A 17,242-nucleotide genomic window follows, 5' to 3' on the forward strand; every position below is an offset into this window, starting at 1 on the left:
ACTACACCGGCCAGAGCGGTCGTTCTCTCGAGTGGTTCCGATGTACCGTTGGAATCGGTCGCAACCGCGAGCCTAAAGGATTTCCCGCTCTAGAGTCTCGTGTTGAAAAATATTCATCTGGCCGTATAGTAGGTGGGAACGATATAGCGAGGTCGTAACATAAAACGTTAACTAGAGTCACCAATTGATCTAGCTGGATCGTACGCATTCCGCATTCCGCACGCACGCGTAAGTACACTCCTGTTCGTAAGAAACTTCATAAGAAAATAAGGACACTTGCGATAACACGAATACGGTTTGTTATACCGTACATATTTACGTAAATTTGCATTTTTACGAATATTATCAGAAAGAAGAAACTTAGGTAGATAATTGTTTCGTCTACTCGATATTTATTGCATTTGGTCGGGCAAAATTTCTCAAAGTTTCGTATTCCATGCATCGTAAGCTTAGAGCAGAAGCTCGTAAAGCTTGCTCGTTCGTATCTATTTATCGTTTCTCCGTAACATAGCTGCATGTAGTTCTTACAAACTATGGTACGTAATTTTTAACGCGGTTCTTTCAAGTCTTTGCGAAACGACGAATAAACGTTTCAAATGAAACGAAGAAAATAACGAATGAGATGAGAAATAAGGAAGAAGGTCCAGTTTGATTTATTACCGCAAAGAATATTCTCTTTGTATGAATATCGATGATAATATCTCCGCGTTTATCTTCCTGACAAAAATAGATGGACAGGAATTAACAAACGATAGAAATTAATTCGCAAGAATCACAGGAACTGAACTGGAAACGGAAACGTCCTACGAAGGGAATCACGTTGAAACGGCATGAAGCAATAGAAAGGTAGCGCCGATTGCGGAGCTTAAAAATAGCAATGACGACTGATCCGTCCACGCGTGCACACCGATCGGTTCATATCGGTTTGGACTCGACTGTCGTAGGCTTTGCTAGAGGCAGGTCAAGGCGCCGCGGGAACACGCTCGTAAACCACCCCTCGCAAATCCTCGTCGCGCAACCCATTCGAGTGGTACCACGGCACGTATTCTTGTTGGTTGTTGCGAGTACCGTGTACTTCGATTGAGCGATCACGTTCGATTCGTACAATCTCTCCTTTTTTTCTCTGCGTCGCGCAAAGATTCGAACACAGATAACGCGCAATTAACAAACATGGAAATTAAATCCAGTTCACTTGCTCGTGGATAGCCGTACGCGGCGGACAGTGTATAAGTGGCAGCCGATATTTTTCGATCCTTGTCTCGATCGCGAAGGCTATGTATTGAGATTATACGCGATCTTTCGCGGATAAGATGGACATCGTTTTATCGTGCTTTCTGTTTCTCGATATAAAGACATGTAGACGGAAGCGACACGGTGAGGTAAAATCAGTCGAGTCTCTACTTGTGGTCTCCGTACGGAATACATGTCTCCAGTCAGGATTTAATTGAATAAAAATATATCGATATAGACATGCTTGGATTCGTAGGTTGCAGCTGTTTGTACAAATCCATGTATTTCTAAGCACGATGAAAGAGATATAACCTACATAAGGATTTGCATATTATACTAATTTTTTACGTATATATATATACATAAATATTCACAATGTAGTTATTAGTCACGATATTATAAATTTCTATATACACACGAATTATAAATAGCCTTGGAATTTATTCTATTCGGTAGGAAGCAATCGTCGTAAAGTTCGAAACTTTGTGCGACTCGCTGTCAAACCTCGAGAGATTAATATTCTAGAATCAATCAACTTTCGTGAAGCTTGAAAATCTCGGCTGATTATTTCGGTCTTCCGGACGTTTCGTATCTATGACTTAACCGAGAAACGTTTCATCGAGGAATATGACGCGTTTTACGTTGTAAAGCTTCACGATGATTAAATGGAAGAGGTGGAGCGAAACGTTCGCGAAACATCGAAACAGAGCGCAACGTGCTAATTGAAAGCCGAGGAATCGCAAACACGTTGATATAGCGCGTTTAAAAGCGCGACATCGAGGGCCGCGAATTAAAAAAGAGCGGAAGGCAGAAACAGGGAGCGCAAGAAGCGGAACGCTAACAGAGGATCGCTTCCGCGATGCATGCCGAAGGAAAAGGGGGGCTTTCATTATATTTGCCGAATGCGAGGCGACTTCTTCATTTGCGCTGAAGAGAAGAGACATCCGCCGGCCCGTGTTTTGTCCCTGATACCTCGGCGAAGTGGTTGTTGCGGAGGCGCGTGGGCGACCGGAAACTCTCCCTCCCACATTCGCGTGCCCTACCTCTTCGAAGGGACTTTCAGAGAAGAACACAGCATCCAAAGAGAACGGAGATGGAGTACCGAGAGAAAGAGAGAGAGAGAGGAAAATAGAACGCGAGGAAAAGAGAAAGGAGGAGGGAACGACGTGTGTTGCCGCGTCCCTCCGATCCAACAACAAGTCCTCAAAAACCGCGTACAATTCTACGGAAATATTTTTATCACGGTACAATACCGTCCAGTCGATTAACCGCGCTAACATCCATAAGTCATGATACGTTCGATGAACTCGTAGCAAATACCATTGTAAGAAATGATCTATATCTTGATTTATCGTCGAATGAGGATTAGGCGGACTAAGTTTAGAAAAATAAATTTTATCGCGAGAAAAGTGAGCAGATTTTCTTAAATACAGTTCTTCTGCGATGCAAGTATAAATGTGCGTGGCCACTGGTAACAATTGCGTGCTACGATGTTGTTATTGATTGCTATGATTTTGTTACGAGATATTGAAACGTATCGAGTAGAGATTCAAAGTAATCTCTTTGCTTTTCTGGTAAACACGAACCTTTCGATCGGAAACTACGAGACTACGAAACTATAAATCACATTTTCCATTTTTAAAAGATATTCCTCTTTAGTCGGTGACATTAAAACGACATTAAAGTCGTAAAATCGACAAAAGTATACTTGCATTTTTTTCTGTAATCATAGTTTGCTAATTTTATACGTGACCTTTAATAAAATAGTTCTGTAATAAGATCTTCCAAACATAGCGTAATTTAGTTTCTCCTACGACGTACAGTCAGCGTAGAAAGTATTCCTACGATACTTGACTTTGACAAAATTTTAACAAATAAAAAATATGTACATATTCATACAAGACCGCGGTATAGTTAAAAAGAAAAGCAAGAATGCGCCGTCTGTTCCGCCTGTGAAAATGTTAACAAACATTTAGCAAATGGGAAAAGTATACGCGTAACAAGTACTCGCGCAGTTGCAGCTTTGCAGGAGGATAAAATATACATAGATATCTTGAAAACTAAACTCTGTATCAAAGTGCAGGAAAAGATGGGTTTGAGAGACAATTTCATTCTGATGTAAGATAACGATCGGAAGCATAATGTTACTAATACGCGAGCGTGGGTCTTGTGTAATGTTCGGAAACACTTGAAAACACCTCCACAATCCCCAGATATAAACATTATTGGAAATATATGGGACAAAATGATTTCAGGAGAATTCTATTAAAAGAATGGAAAGACGTTCCATGTCGAGTACTCGTCGATTTGATAAATTCAATGTCACGAATGTTTCAAACCACAATAGAATGAAAAAGAAACACCACGAAGCATTCTAATAATTAAACAACCTAGTGATTTCCTCTACTAAATACTAGGTCTAATTCTTGGTAATTTTCCCCGCAGAACCGTAACTCTACGAATACTTATCACGCATACGTTTTTCTCATCTTTTTTTTATTCCACAAATTATTCCGCGTACTTAACGTAAGAATATATAGATATTTTCTATTCGTCAAAATTTTGTTACTAAACGATGTTCTACGATATTTTAATAAATATTTAATTTCGAAGTAAACGATATATGTATTTTTGACATTGGATGTTTCAACTTCATCTTGTGACCGTAATCTTCATTTACTTAAACCGATCCTAAGTGTATTAAGTGTCTCATGAACGGTGACGTGTCTCGGGTATCGCGAATATTTTAGAGAAAATATTTTTAATCGCGAGCGACTCGATCGATACCAACAGCACTTGCACGTAAGTTCCTCTACCTTCGGCCGGGTCTCCGGATCCCATGGACACGACGAAGTCTGTTAATTAAGCGACAATGTCTCCGGTTTCTTGGACGGTGCTTTACGCGAGCCAGGAATTACGTAAACGATGGATTTCTTCAAAAGTCGAGGAGAATGTTCGATGATCGAACCGGACGCGTATTATCCTATGGCGTGTGTGACCGAGTGTCGTTGCGTCAATCGATTTTTCTTACGAATGAACCAGGGCGCGTACGTTTTTAATTACGATCCGTTGGACATGAACACGGTGTGTCGAACTATTTTCTCGGACCAACCGAAAGCTGAAATGAAACTTAATTGACAGGTAAATTTATCACCGGGAGGATCGATCGTCCCTTAGGCCCTAGACCACTTTCACCCGAAATTTATTCCGATCTTAACTAATGGCGTTGGAACTCGTGCGCGGCCCATAATCGATTAGTATCGACAATGAACGAAAATGAGTATGAAACGTATCATTAATCCTGCGCCCAGTCGCGCAACAACGGCCACACGTTCGATCACAATGACTCGAATCAACCCTTAGTCTACCTACTCTCTCTATCTTCTCTTCTTTTTTCTCTCGTGCTTCGGCCACTTGGCTAACGCTGAAACGTAATAATTAGTCGTTGAGTAATCGAATTGGAAAGCGACCGGTTGAAAGGAAAGCTAATTACCATTCAAGCAAAGGAGCGAGCAAAAGGAAAATGTCGTTGGAAAAGGAAAAGACCCTGCTGCGATCCTCCAATCTTTTATGCTTCGATCTGGCTTTCGTTCCGACCGGCAACATGACTTTTAATGACGTAAGAAAATCTTTACTATGAAATTGAAACGAGAGATATGCGTATCAATAACGATTCTTTCGCATTTCCTCTCGCGTGTTCACCGTTGCTCTGAAAAATTAACTACACCTTGTTTGTATCCGCAAGATTTAAAATCAATCTGAATGGAAGCTTGGCAATGTTTCACCAACTTCATATCCTACGATTATAAAAGTTTCCGATTAGAGGAAATCGAACCGATACTACATGCAGTGAAATTTTGCAAGACGCAAGTTACAAGTTATCGACGCTAACAAATTCTCTTGCGTAACAACACACCAAGTTCGATAATCAGATAAACGAAGATCTTCGAGTAAATCGTAGAAACTGTAGGAATAACGGGTCAGCTGCAAATTCATATTGTCACGAAGGTAACTAAAAGAACCTGGCATCGAAATAACCGCCTCTTTCATTTGTTAAATACCACGAGAAATATCCTACTTCGAATATTTTATCCTTTATATCGTGCGCATTCTCTACACTTTTGCGCGTTCAAATTTCCCAACTAAATAGATAGAAAAACTGGCGGTGTACTTCGAGCTATACAGTTAAATCAAAGACTACACTGAAATTCCACGTTCGCATCGGTGTCTGGAATGATCGAGGAATTTCACTGCAACTGATGCAAAGTTATTGGCCGATGTATCTCCATAAAATACAAGCATCAGTGGAACCGCGAGGGGGGCTAAGGGAACGGCATTCGAACAGAATAGAAATCTACAAATTGTTCTCCATTTTGCCTGAATCGCGTCCCCACCACGATGCAGGGTGTTGCGCCAGGTTTACCACTCCGTGAGCGCTATCCGGACACCTGAATCGAGAGGATTTTCACAACGGAGCTGGCTGACGCGAGAGAGCTCCGGCTAGGTTGTCGCGTGGGCGACCGGAAACCGTACCTTCCTACCGTCTTTGGTCGTCACTCGACGACTACACGGGGAAGGGGCACCCGGGGCAGAAGGGAGGAGAGAGAAAAGGCAGACCGACCGGCCAAGAACTGGCGCAGCTCTCCTTCAACGTTCTCCACAACAGCCAGTACTTACTCGCGGCCGAGGGCGGATCTCTGTCCTCATCGTCACGTAACGTTTTCACGTACCAAGAGACCCTACAGGGATTCCTACTTACCGATCCACCACTCCGATACAGATGAAGATCTCGACTCTTCCGTTTCCGCAACGGCGATTAATTAATTCCACGCTCTAATGTTGCCACATTAACGATCTAACGATGACGGACCAACGAAACTTTTATCACGAGTTTATGGTATAACACGCTCGAGGCCAAAGTACTCTCTTCACTGGTTCTGTTTCGTAAAAATTGTTTTCGCGTTGGTAATGAAATTTGCATGTACACTCTCGCTCGAAAGTCTCGGGAAACGTAATATTTTTAAGAGAAGTTCGGTATTTCGCGTAGATCGTAAAGTACGTTTTATATGCACTTTTGACACTCGTGTAGATTAATACATCCAACGCGTTAATATACACGTTATACATAAACTATCTTCTTTATCGTACGAAGTAACACGTTAAATTATTTCTTCGTACATTTTAACGATTATCTGATATGTTTTTTAATTCCGTGACAAACATAACAGTCGCAAGACGAGCAGGTTTCTCTTCTTTTTTCTTTTCAGCGGGAATTGGGAAGCAAGTTCACGCGTACTTTTATACGCACAATCAAGTCATACGCACTCTATGCATTCTATGCACTTTTGTATCTTTAAATCTCGCACAAATGCAGTAAAAATTCTAGTACGTTCTTATCATTCCGATTCATTTCGAGACCTAACGATTCTTCCAGCGTATTGCGAGTTTGTTGTTACCTCCCATTCTGTTTTGTTCCGCACTTATATTGCTCTTCGAACAACTTTCCGTTATTTCTCATGGCTTTCATCATCTTCAATTATCACGTTGCGCTTCGAGCATCGCTACGACTCAAATAAATCAACTTCTCAAAATGATCGTAATAAAGAACCGAATGAAAATGTTCCTTGTTCCCGCTATTACATGTCAAAATTTCTTTCTGCTCTCGTAATTCGCTTAAGTTCGACTTCGGCATTCTCCGCCTCTTCTCCTACTTGTTTTCAATTATACAACGAACGGAATTAAAAAATCATACCGCTACATGAAAAGCTCTTCCGTGACGAAGGGTCGATGGAAACATCCTACCGATAAAGAATATCAATGATGTATCTGAAAACGTGTCGAAACGCGCGGGATACGAAAAAAAAAAACGGAAGAGAGGTAAAAAAAAAATGCTATCTAGGCTCTTCGGATGATAGAAAGGTGATGACCTCGATCCTACGCCTGCCGCGTATAAAACGCCGCGCCGTTCCCGTCTTGCACCTCGTTCCGCCTGTTTCTGCTTGCCTGTTCTGACTGGCCTGCCCACGCCTGCCCTTCTGTCAATTATATTTACTATTTCATTCATACGGCCGCCGCTTGGACCACGAGCCGTGCCCATTCACGAGAACGGCCGCGCATGCCAGATCGCTCGCGCCCGATGGCTATCCGATAGGATAGCGCCTCCATATATGATTCGGATGGAAGTGCACTGCGGGCAAAAATGTAATTGCCGTAATCTAGGATTATATGGTTGCGTAACATCGACGCTAGATATATTCCTTGTGTTTCTATGCGTGTACACGTGAGTCTGTTCGCCTATACCTTCTATTCTCCGTACGGTGTTACGTAATGTTCGAGCTTTCGACGAAATGGAAACGACAGCGTTGCAGGAGATTCCGAAAAGCCTGCACGCTATTAACCCTGGCCGCGCAATGCGAGACGTTAACAGACGGTCTAACGGCCCCTAGCGATTTCTCGCGCAATTTTGCTTAAACTTGGACTTTTTTTCTCGAAACGAATTCTAAAATATGTGACTTTAAGAGCCATTGGATATCGTGGTAGAGGCGTTGACAAGTAGCCACGAATACTTCTAGATTTTTTGTACGCCCCGAGGAGACTGAGAACAGGACCTGGCGGCTCTGAACGTCCCACGTTGCACACCGCGTTAGTAAAAAGAAACTTGCGCACGGAGGATCGGTCGAGTCGCTTGCCTATTTGTCAAGTTGGTTAATTTCTTGCAAAATAGAAAATGTAAGTAATCGGTCGTATAGACGCTTTGGCATTAAAATTTGAAATATGTCAGAAGGGGAGTACGTTATAGTTGTCACAAAACGCTTGAAACGCAGTGAATAGTCGCGGATAATGCAGGTACCGCTCTTTTATTTTTTTTTTTTTTTTTTTTTTTTTTTTTTTTTTAAAAATTTTTTTTTGCCTGCACGCTATTAACCCTGGCCGCGCAATGCGAGACGTTAACAGACGGTCTAACGGCCCCTAGCGATTTCTCGCGCAATTTTGCTTAAACTTGGACTTTTTTTCTCGAAACGAATTCTAAAATATGTGACTTTAAGAGCCATTGGATATCGTGGTAGAGGCGTTGACAAGTAGCCACGAATACTTCTAGATTTTTTGTACGCCCCGAGGAGACTGAGAACAGGACCTGGCGGCTCTGAACGTCCCACGTTGCACACCGCGTTAGTAAAAAGAAACTTGCGCACGGAGGATCGGTCGAGTCGCTTGCCTATTTGTCAAGTTGGTTAATTTCTTGCAAAATAGAAAATGTAAGTAATCGGTCGTATAGACGCTTTGGCATTAAAATTTGAAATATGTCAGAAGGGGAGTACGTTATAGTTGTCACAAAACGCTTGAAACGCAGTGAATAGTCGCGGATAATGCAGGTACCGCTCTTTTTTTTTTTTTTTTTTTTTTTTTGTGAATCTTTCGTTAACAAGTTTCTTTTTCTCTCTCTCCTTTTTTAAAAATGTGTAAGAATTGTCTACGTATCGTGTAGTGTACCTTGAACGTTTCTTTCTTTACTTTCTCACACCGACTCCTCTCGATACACTCGAAGACCGTGAGAATTTTTTCGGCTCCCAAGGGGCGCTCACTAATCGGGCGCTAATTCGCTTGATGCCATAAGGAAACAGACGGGAGGATCTTACTAATTCGTGCCGGTGGACCGTAAAAATATACTGGCTTTCTATCGCCGTATACGGCGTTCTCGTTTAATGAAGAATGCGATCAGTTATTTACATGGCAAATTTGCTCGCGTTCTCGATGAAAATTTATGCTAATCGACTTAATGCCACGGGTTCATAATACGTTTCTAATGATTCAGCGAGGATTAAGTACTGTCAGTTTTGTAAGGTTACACCTACTCGGATTTAAATGACACGAGTTACCCTAGTTCTCTCATTTTTAATCTTTTTTTTAACTCCTTTTTTTTATATACTAATACCTACGATAGATCGATAATATTAATTGGCTCAACCTCACGTCCAGATCGGCGATCGTTGATCATGTGTTGGATCGATTACGAGACCGACGTCGTACCTTAAAGAGGCCGAGAAATTTTTCGAGTTCCAGCGGAAGAGATGAGGTCAACGTTATTTTCTAATAGATGAAACACTCGACGGTACCACACACATACACCGCTGATAGTTGGAATAATTAAGTTTCCACGTTGATCCTCGTATTCCTATAAAGGCATCGGGCTCACGCCTACGCTCAATTCCTTTTCGACTCTTGTGTGACTAGGACTCTGTGATTGCAAAGCCGTTTCAGAATTTAATGATGTTTTCTCAATTTACGCGTGTAATACTCGTCAAGGATTATTACGTTACTAATAAACGATAACTCGTTATCTACTTGACACATTTTCTCGCATTTTATATTTCGGTCACCGATTGGCTGATTTATGCACGATCGTTTTAGCAGATGTGTTAATCTTCGCTTGCTTTTTACCTTGATAAATGTTGCGTACAGTCCGAGTAATGCTTTAAAATTACCTATGTAAGCAAATTTAATCAAAGTATTAATATAAAGTTCTTTTGCGTTTATATTACTGCGTATAAAACTCGATTTAAGTTTAAACTTTTAAATCGTTCAATTTTGCATTCGCGTATGTATAACAATGCCATCTCTTAACAACGAAAAATGCAATGTACAAAGTTACCGTTATCATCGATCGGTAATATCGCAGACTACTTTATTTTTTAATATTTATTCACTAAAGTATAGGCATATATATGTACATGCGTACACTCATATAGGGAAACTAAGTGATTTATATAAAATTCCTGAATCTCTTTAACGGTATGTATGACATTTCATCTGCATGCCTTAGTTGAAGTTCAATGCTAAGCTTTTCATTTCTTTTCTATGCAATACATTTTTGTAAGAAATACGATATTTAGTTACAGTATAATCACATAGGAATTCAATATCTATTGCGTGGAAATCCAGATACATAAAAGACATACATAATTTCATCGATCGTGATCGGAAATGGATGTGTATACTTATATACTTACACCTATAATTATCTAGTACATACTTATATGTTAATAAATTATTTCGATTCTCGAGGATGAAAATGGATCCACCAGAATGAAGTACACTCTACCAGAGTGACCTCCAACCTCATTCCATTTTCTACATTCATACCACAACTAACGTATAAACAATTACATTTAGTATAACATAGATGAAATAGCATTAAGAGCAATACTTGAGAGCTAAATGCATTAGCCTCGAATGTACAGATAACGCAGGAGGCTTCGATCTAAAATTTTTCTATACTTGTGGCACACTATCGCTCTCTCTCTGTCTAGTACCGCCCGTACCGTTTGAACTTGTTGCACACTACTCTGTATGCTCGGTCGGTAAGTACGTCATTTTCTACCGTAACAGAAAATAACCCACATGTTGCCTCTCTGTTTTTATTCTGTGATTCAATCAGCTGATCAACTATGGAGACATCAATCCTAAACGCGGTAAATGTCATTGTATTTTCTTCAATATCTTATCGTCATGCGTGACTAATAATTTTACCTCCGTCATATGCGCGTAGTTTATGCATTATTCAAATATTAATCGCTATATACAATGTACTTTTGCATCAGTCAGTTGACTGAGTTTTACAAAAACATACGACTGTGCAAGCTACGTCGTATTTTGATATTGAGTTGTCGAATGTCATATGTTAATTTTGTTTGGTACTGTTTAGACTTTGGACTTTTTTTGATTAATGTGTTGCATAATATTGATATGAAATTTTTTCTACCAAAGGCGCACGAAAGACAAAGGAGAGCAGAGGCATTGTTGCGAGAAGGTCGTTTCGAAGAGGCAGCCAAGTGTCATGAAACAGTGGCTAGTCTTCTAGCAGAGGCACACGCACAACTGGAATCTAGATTTGCTCGGTTGAAGACTTCTAATTTATCTAGTCAGACCCAGCCAATCGTCATTTCCTCTTTCCATTCGTTCATTACTTTAGAATCTCTGGCCCTTCAATGTGATTACCATAAAAGACAAGCTGCTGTAGTTAGGTAATAATCGTCCCTTTTCTTGCTATACGATGCAAAGGATATTTGTTCTTATGAAAATTTACTTTTTAGAATGAAACAAGCACAATACGAAGAGTACAAAACTACATTGGAAAATCAACAAAGGGAACTTCTCCGCAAACAGGCAGCTAAACAGGTTGAGAAAGATACGTCTGAGTTTGCAAATGATAAATTTGACGGATCTCTACGGCAAGCTATATATAGAACCATCGAAGAGCAGGATAGTCTTTTAAGTCTAATCTTGATACCTAACAGCGACGACAAAGCTTTCAAATATCCAAAGGATACAGGCACTGTTATAGAGGAACTCAAAACTGTTAATTGCCAATTACGTTATCTGGTTGGTAGCTTGCTAAGTCAATTGGAGGCAAAGGAAGAGGAAGTGAGACAGTTGACCGAACAACTTCATGCAGTGTCTGCTAACCTTAATGACGAAACTAGGCTAGATAATGCACATTCCTTAAGACTTGCACCTTTGCCACCTTTAACTCCTCTTGAGATGCCACTTTTTGACTTTACGTCGACATAAAATGTCGTACAACAAACGTGATTCTTTTATTAAAATATTTCGCCAAATAAGATACAGATACTGTATATAAAATTAAGTCAGGTCTGTAATAGTACAAAAACTAACATGACAAATTGCTACAGTATTGAGTTTCTTACCGTAGAATTTGAAGTTCAAATATATTACAATTAACATTTCGTAACACGAGGAGAAATGATGTAACGTATCCAAACTTAATGTATATCAGTACTTATTTTTGTTCATTTGGGGTTCTTCAAAGGGATCAAAATACATATCAATGAAACACAAAATGTGTATTTCGTTCAAAAGTGGATTTACAAAGACCATGCGTCCACGTATGTGAATAATAAAGTAGTTGATTTATCGATTATGGTACTGCCAGCTGGATGTTCGTAACTAGAAGTAAATATGTAACACAGTAATGAATATTCCACGAGATTGTACAGAGTCGATGTAAAAATGTACCTAATCACTGTTAATCCGCAATCTTGTTGCAATTGCGCACTTTTAAAAATTATCGTCGAAGATGTAGGTAACGTTTGAGAAACTTTGTTATTTATTATGTAATGTCACGCAATAAACATTTCCCGAATCAAACACTCATCCCTGATTTATCATTACAGATTCGTTCAAATATTTTTCACATTGCTATGGATATGACGAAAAATTTGACGTTCTTTCATAAACGAACAGGTTCACTGTCTTTCGAACATGTCACTCTGACAGATATATAAATAAAAATGTTTCGTTAGAAAGTAAGAAAAAAAAAAAAAAAAAATGTAAGATAATGATCAAAATTTCTGGCGTAATCTCATGTTACTTGAAACATGAGGCGTTCGTTGTTCATTCATCGCAAATGGAAATTCATCGGAAATTTATAATTTGGAGTATGGTTAAGGGATGGAAGGACCAAGTGAAATAATAACGATTTTCATAGGACAGGCTGGCACGCAAATAGCAAATGCTTGTTGGGAATTATTTTGTCTGGAACATGGTGTATCCCCAAACGGTTCTCTTCGTCAGGGCTATTATCCAATGGACCCTTCTATGCATGCTTTTTTTTCAGAGACACAAGTGAGAAAATATATAATAAGTGATCGTTCAAATATTAATATACACTGTGGCTTATATAAATACGTTACATACTGTAATTGAAAGAAGATTCTATGACTACTGATAAAAAGCTATTCAAAATGAAATAAAAATCAAGAATATAAAATCTGCAAAAATTGCATTGGAGGCTTTACTCTTGAGAAAATTGAGTTTCAAAACTTGTCGAGTATACGTGAACTTGGCTGATTCTCGAGTAGATACAGATAACTGACGGCAAGCTGTTCTATGTTCGAAAATCGTAAAAAAATGTAATAAATATATATTCATTGATTTTTTGATTTTAATACTGCTTGAAAGCCTTCAACGTGATTTTGTTATCTTTCACTTCTGCCGTGTGTTACGTGCATTATGCATTATTGAATTTCGATAAAAAAATATCACCGAAGTGAATGCAAACACTCTGTCTACATGGAAATTCATTTTTAGGCAAGAAAATTGACGCCACGCACGTTAATCATCGATTTAGAGCCCACTGTGATCGACGAGATCAGGACTGGCGTTTATAAAGCTCTTTTCAATCCCGAGTCATTGATCACTGGGAAAGAAGACGCGTCGAACAATTTCGCGAGGGGTTACTATTCCATCGGTAGTGAGGCGATCGCCCTTGTGTTGGATCGCGTTTGTAGAATATGGGAAACATGCTCGAAGCCAGCTGGATTTATCGTATTCAGGTTACTGAATTTTGACGAAAGAGTAGGAGTAAAAATTATATAAAAGCTTAAGATTTGTCGGATTTAGAATACGGATGTTTATGCATTTATGAGAAATTTGTAAATGCATACATAGATATCCAAAGTATAATACTCTCTATAATGTTTACTTCGTAAAGCAATTTTTCATCTAGGTTCTAGCGTTTTAATTATATTCAAAAAATTATGAATTTACATAAACAAATATGCGTAGTCTAATCACAACGAAAGATATGCTACTCGTTGAATTGTGTTAGCTCAATTTGGTTAAAACTCAACGTTTGTAAAGGTCAATTAGCGGTGGTACCGGAAGTGGTTTCGCCACGCTGTTGCTCGAACATCTATCACAGAATTATCCCAAGACGATTACTCTAGACTTTGTCGTCTTTCCATCACCTAACATTGCCACCGTTATCGTGGAACCCTATAATGCAGTCCATACTACCCACGGTGCATTGGACCACGTGAATTGTTCCTTTCTCGTCGACAACGAAGCTTTATACAACATTTGCGCCAGGTATATTAATCAACGCATTCGCTGTTAAAAAGATTCGTCTATTCGACTAAAACAGACGTGAGTTTTGCATCGCCCTGTTGTTTATTCCTTATAGGAACTTGGATGTTGATTACCCAACTTACACCAACTTAAATCGCCTGATGGCTCAAGTTGTTTCGAGCATCACAGCTTCGATGAGGTTCGAGGGTGCCATAAATCTTAGTCTCGAAGAACTACAAACAAATTTGGTGCCTTATCATAGAATTCATTTCACTTTGGCTACGTACGCTCCGCTGATCTCTCCCAGAAAAGCCATGCATTCCGAAATTACCACCCAACAGATCACCTACAGTTGCTTCGAACCTTCTAATCAGGTGAAGTAAAAATGCAAACATCTCGAGGATAATCGATGTTCTGTAAAAGATCCTTAAGAATCCTGACAGTCAAGTAACTTGGAATGTGTTAATGATCTTCGAATATTACATTTTCGACTTATTTTCGTATATAGAATTTTCTTCTGCCTGATCTTCTTCAGGCAAATTCGCGTATACTTGAGAAGTTCCTAAACAGGATTTGTTCGCGAATGGAGCCTGCGGTACAATTTTATTTTATGTTTAATTTTCGTCCCACTTTGAGCGATAGAAGCTTCCATGGCTTCTTCCGTGCCACGAATTTAAGCTCACGGTGTACAGGCAAATTTTATTATTCCTACTTATCCTCGCGATTCGTTCATCACAACTGTATCCCTCCAAAGTTTCGTCATCTCATTTCATAAATTTCAGATGGTATCATGTGACCCACGCGTAGGAGCTTACGCCAGTTGCTGTTTGCTGTATCGTGGAGATGTGGCTCCAAATGATGTCAATAGAACGATCGCGTCGTTGAAGGGGGCGAAGTCGATTCGTTTCGTCACTTGGAGTCCGACTGGGTTCAAGGTAATTGCGCAGCATTTTTCCTTTCTCATTTTGCAACAAACGATTACTCGCGATCAACAAGGAACTGGATCGTTGTTAAATGATGCAGCGAATTTCTAGCTCGTTGTTTAACATACGCACAACGTTGACGTCTGATAGTAACAAAAATTGGTACGTTGAACTCTAAATAGATAATTCCGTATTTTGTACGATCATTCATGAGCTTGTTTGCATCTATTTAATAAACAAAAATAGAATTCTCGATAATTCTGAATCTTTAAACTTTTTTCGGATTAGCCTGGTTACCCGAATCAGACAGAAAATTTTTCTGGCGTAAAGTTATTATTTACATGTTTATTTGAGATATTCTCTCAAATTTGTATTCATTTCGCTTGACATCAAGTCGTTTAAATTCGAGCAACCTGACTAGTCTAAACGAAGTTTTACCGAGAGGAGCTTTAGTATTCAGATCTCACATGGAAAATGTCAAAGGCTTTCAAAGATGCGCTATGGTAGTCGAGCAAAATACCTTTCTTGAATTACTAACGTTCTTCCGAACCTTTACCATCGAATCATTCATATCTTCATAAACTTTCATCCAACTTTCCATCTTCCTTCAAACTTTAACTGCTTTAATCACAAACCTCCACCAACCATATCTTGTAAGTTACATAGTAAGGTAAAATAGGTGTCATATATAGTTTAATAGTTTAATTAGTTTCTATCAAAGTCCCTTCCCAAATTCCCTTCTTAGACTATAATCCTCTAATGTAACAGTGTATTTTAGATCGCGATTTCGATTCTAAAAAATGAAAAAATGAAAAATCTTCGAATAATTGTCATCCCAACCGCCGTATAGTAGACGATATAATATCGCTATGTAAATTGGTATAAAGCATGTTTCTAAAACGTAGAAACGGCAAGAACAAGATATTTTATTTTTTTAAGAATTCTGAAATTCAAATGATTGCTTTCATAGGTAGGAATTAACTATCAGCCAACTACAACAGTTCCCGGAGGTGACCTGGCGAAGTCGAGGAGGACGGTAGTGATGGCCAGCAACAATACCGCTATCAGATATAGATGGTCGATGCTTGTTCGCAAATTCGACTTGATGTTCCAGAAAAGAGCTTTCGTTCACCATTACGTAGGTGAAGGCATGGAGGAAGATTCCTTCGGTGAAGCTTGCGACAACGTCATAGCTCTGATTGACGATTATAAGGAGGTCGAGAAGTGATCTTTAAATTGGCAAGCTCTATAGCTTGAAACTTCCTTTCTCCAACAATCACGAAGAATTTAAGATGAGAAAACTATATGAATATACAGTGGCTTGCGAAAGTATTCGAACTCTTGTAGACGTCTTTTGCGAATACACTGTATGTGTTGTATCAAATATTTTAAAATTTTATAGGCTTTGTAACGATACACGACTGTCATGGTTATGTTGCTAAAGTTTGAAACAAATCTGAAAATACATGTAAAAATCACAAGACATTTGGCGTAACTATAAGTCTCGATATTTAATTAAACGTTTGCAGTAAATATATCGTGAGCTCTATATACGCATACTTACACACATTTTCCGGTTGTTTCGAATATAATCGGGATGGTCGTGTCTCGTTATAGTACAAACTAGATTTCCAAATATACATAACAATTTTCTATGGTAAGTGTTCGAATAACTTCATCAGCCGCTGTATATAGATTAAATTCTATCTTTCTCCGATTTCAAAGTGAAAAATGACTTAGAAACAAAGAATTTCCATATTTGCTCTTGTCTCGAAGAAGCCGTCGTTTGTTTTCATACGCGAGGAAAAGAACAAATTGCGTGATTACACGAGATAAGGGAGAATCGCACGAAGATAAGCAGACGAACAGTGTAGACTCGCTGGCACCACTGGCACGATACAAGCGATCGTGTAATATGAGCCTTTTATAAGCCGAACTAATTAACTCCTCTTTTTATGAATCTCTTAACTAAGGTACAAAGATCCAGAGAACGCGGATAATACAGAAAAATATGTAAAGCGTCTCAAGTGAAACAAATTACTATGCAGATTCTGTTCCCTTAGTTTTTTTCTTCGTAAGAATATGAAATTGCGAAAGTGTACGAAATATCAAATTACGAAATTTTTAATAAAAATCCGCGGTCTAGTGATGGTAAATTCCAAGATAAATTTCATAGTGATTATAACATCTTAGCTTTTCTACGCTTTCCAATTTGCGGAGTC

At 39.1% G+C, this 17,242-nt stretch overlaps 2 protein-coding genes across 3 annotated transcripts; both read left to right on the plus strand.

Moving 5' to 3' along the window:
• The first annotated feature begins 10,584 nt into the window (after window positions 1–10,584).
• On the plus strand, window positions 10,585–12,402 carry LOC100742064 (nuclear receptor-binding factor 2). 2 transcript variants are annotated; one of them, XM_003490531.3, is made up of 3 exons: window positions 10,585–10,700; window positions 10,996–11,252; window positions 11,322–12,402. In XM_003490531.3, the coding sequence occupies exons 1-3, from the start codon at window positions 10,677–10,679 to the stop codon at window positions 11,797–11,799; spliced, it is 759 nt and encodes a 252-aa protein (XP_003490579.1). In that variant the 5' UTR covers window positions 10,585–10,676; the 3' UTR covers window positions 11,800–12,402. The 2 variants fall into 2 exon arrangements, with proteins under 2 accessions (XP_003490579.1, XP_012242538.1); XM_012387115.3 differs by lacking the exon at window positions 10,585–10,700 and adding an exon at window positions 10,791–10,927.
• A 126-nt stretch (window positions 12,403–12,528) lies between these two features.
• LOC100742186 (tubulin alpha chain-like) lies at window positions 12,529–16,812 on the plus strand. The gene is made up of 6 exons (XM_003490532.4): window positions 12,529–12,873; window positions 13,339–13,583; window positions 13,891–14,118; window positions 14,213–14,471; window positions 14,880–15,032; window positions 15,991–16,812. The coding sequence occupies exons 1-6, from the start codon at window positions 12,700–12,702 to the stop codon at window positions 16,246–16,248; spliced, it is 1,317 nt and encodes a 438-aa protein (XP_003490580.1). The 5' UTR covers window positions 12,529–12,699; the 3' UTR covers window positions 16,249–16,812.
• Window positions 16,813–17,242: the final 430 nt, after the last annotated feature.

The sequence above is a fragment of the Bombus impatiens genome, unplaced genomic scaffold (assembly GCF_000188095.3).
Source record: "Bombus impatiens unplaced genomic scaffold, BIMP_2.2 scf_0452, whole genome shotgun sequence".
NCBI classification, from domain to species: domain Eukaryota; kingdom Metazoa; phylum Arthropoda; class Insecta; order Hymenoptera; family Apidae; genus Bombus; species Bombus impatiens.

Excerpts from the sequence above, each read along its gene's own strand:
- LOC100742186 (XM_003490532.4), top strand. The coding sequence starts at position 12,700 with ATGGAAGGACCAAGTGAAATAATAACGATTTTCATAGGACAGGCTGGC. Across the intron at positions 14,472-14,879 it reads GCTTCGAACCTTCTAATCAG|ATGGTATCATGTGACCCACG; the intron begins GTGAAGTAAAAA and ends CATAAATTTCAG. Across the intron at positions 15,033-15,990 it reads GGAGTCCGACTGGGTTCAAG|GTAGGAATTAACTATCAGCC; the intron begins GTAATTGCGCAG and ends TTGCTTTCATAG.
- LOC100742064 (XM_003490531.3), top strand. The coding sequence starts at position 10,677 with ATGGAGACATCAATCCTAAACGCG. Across the intron at positions 10,701-10,995 it reads AGACATCAATCCTAAACGCG|GCGCACGAAAGACAAAGGAG; the intron begins GTAAATGTCATT and ends TTTCTACCAAAG. Across the intron at positions 11,253-11,321 it reads AGACAAGCTGCTGTAGTTAG|AATGAAACAAGCACAATACG; the intron begins GTAATAATCGTC and ends TTTACTTTTTAG.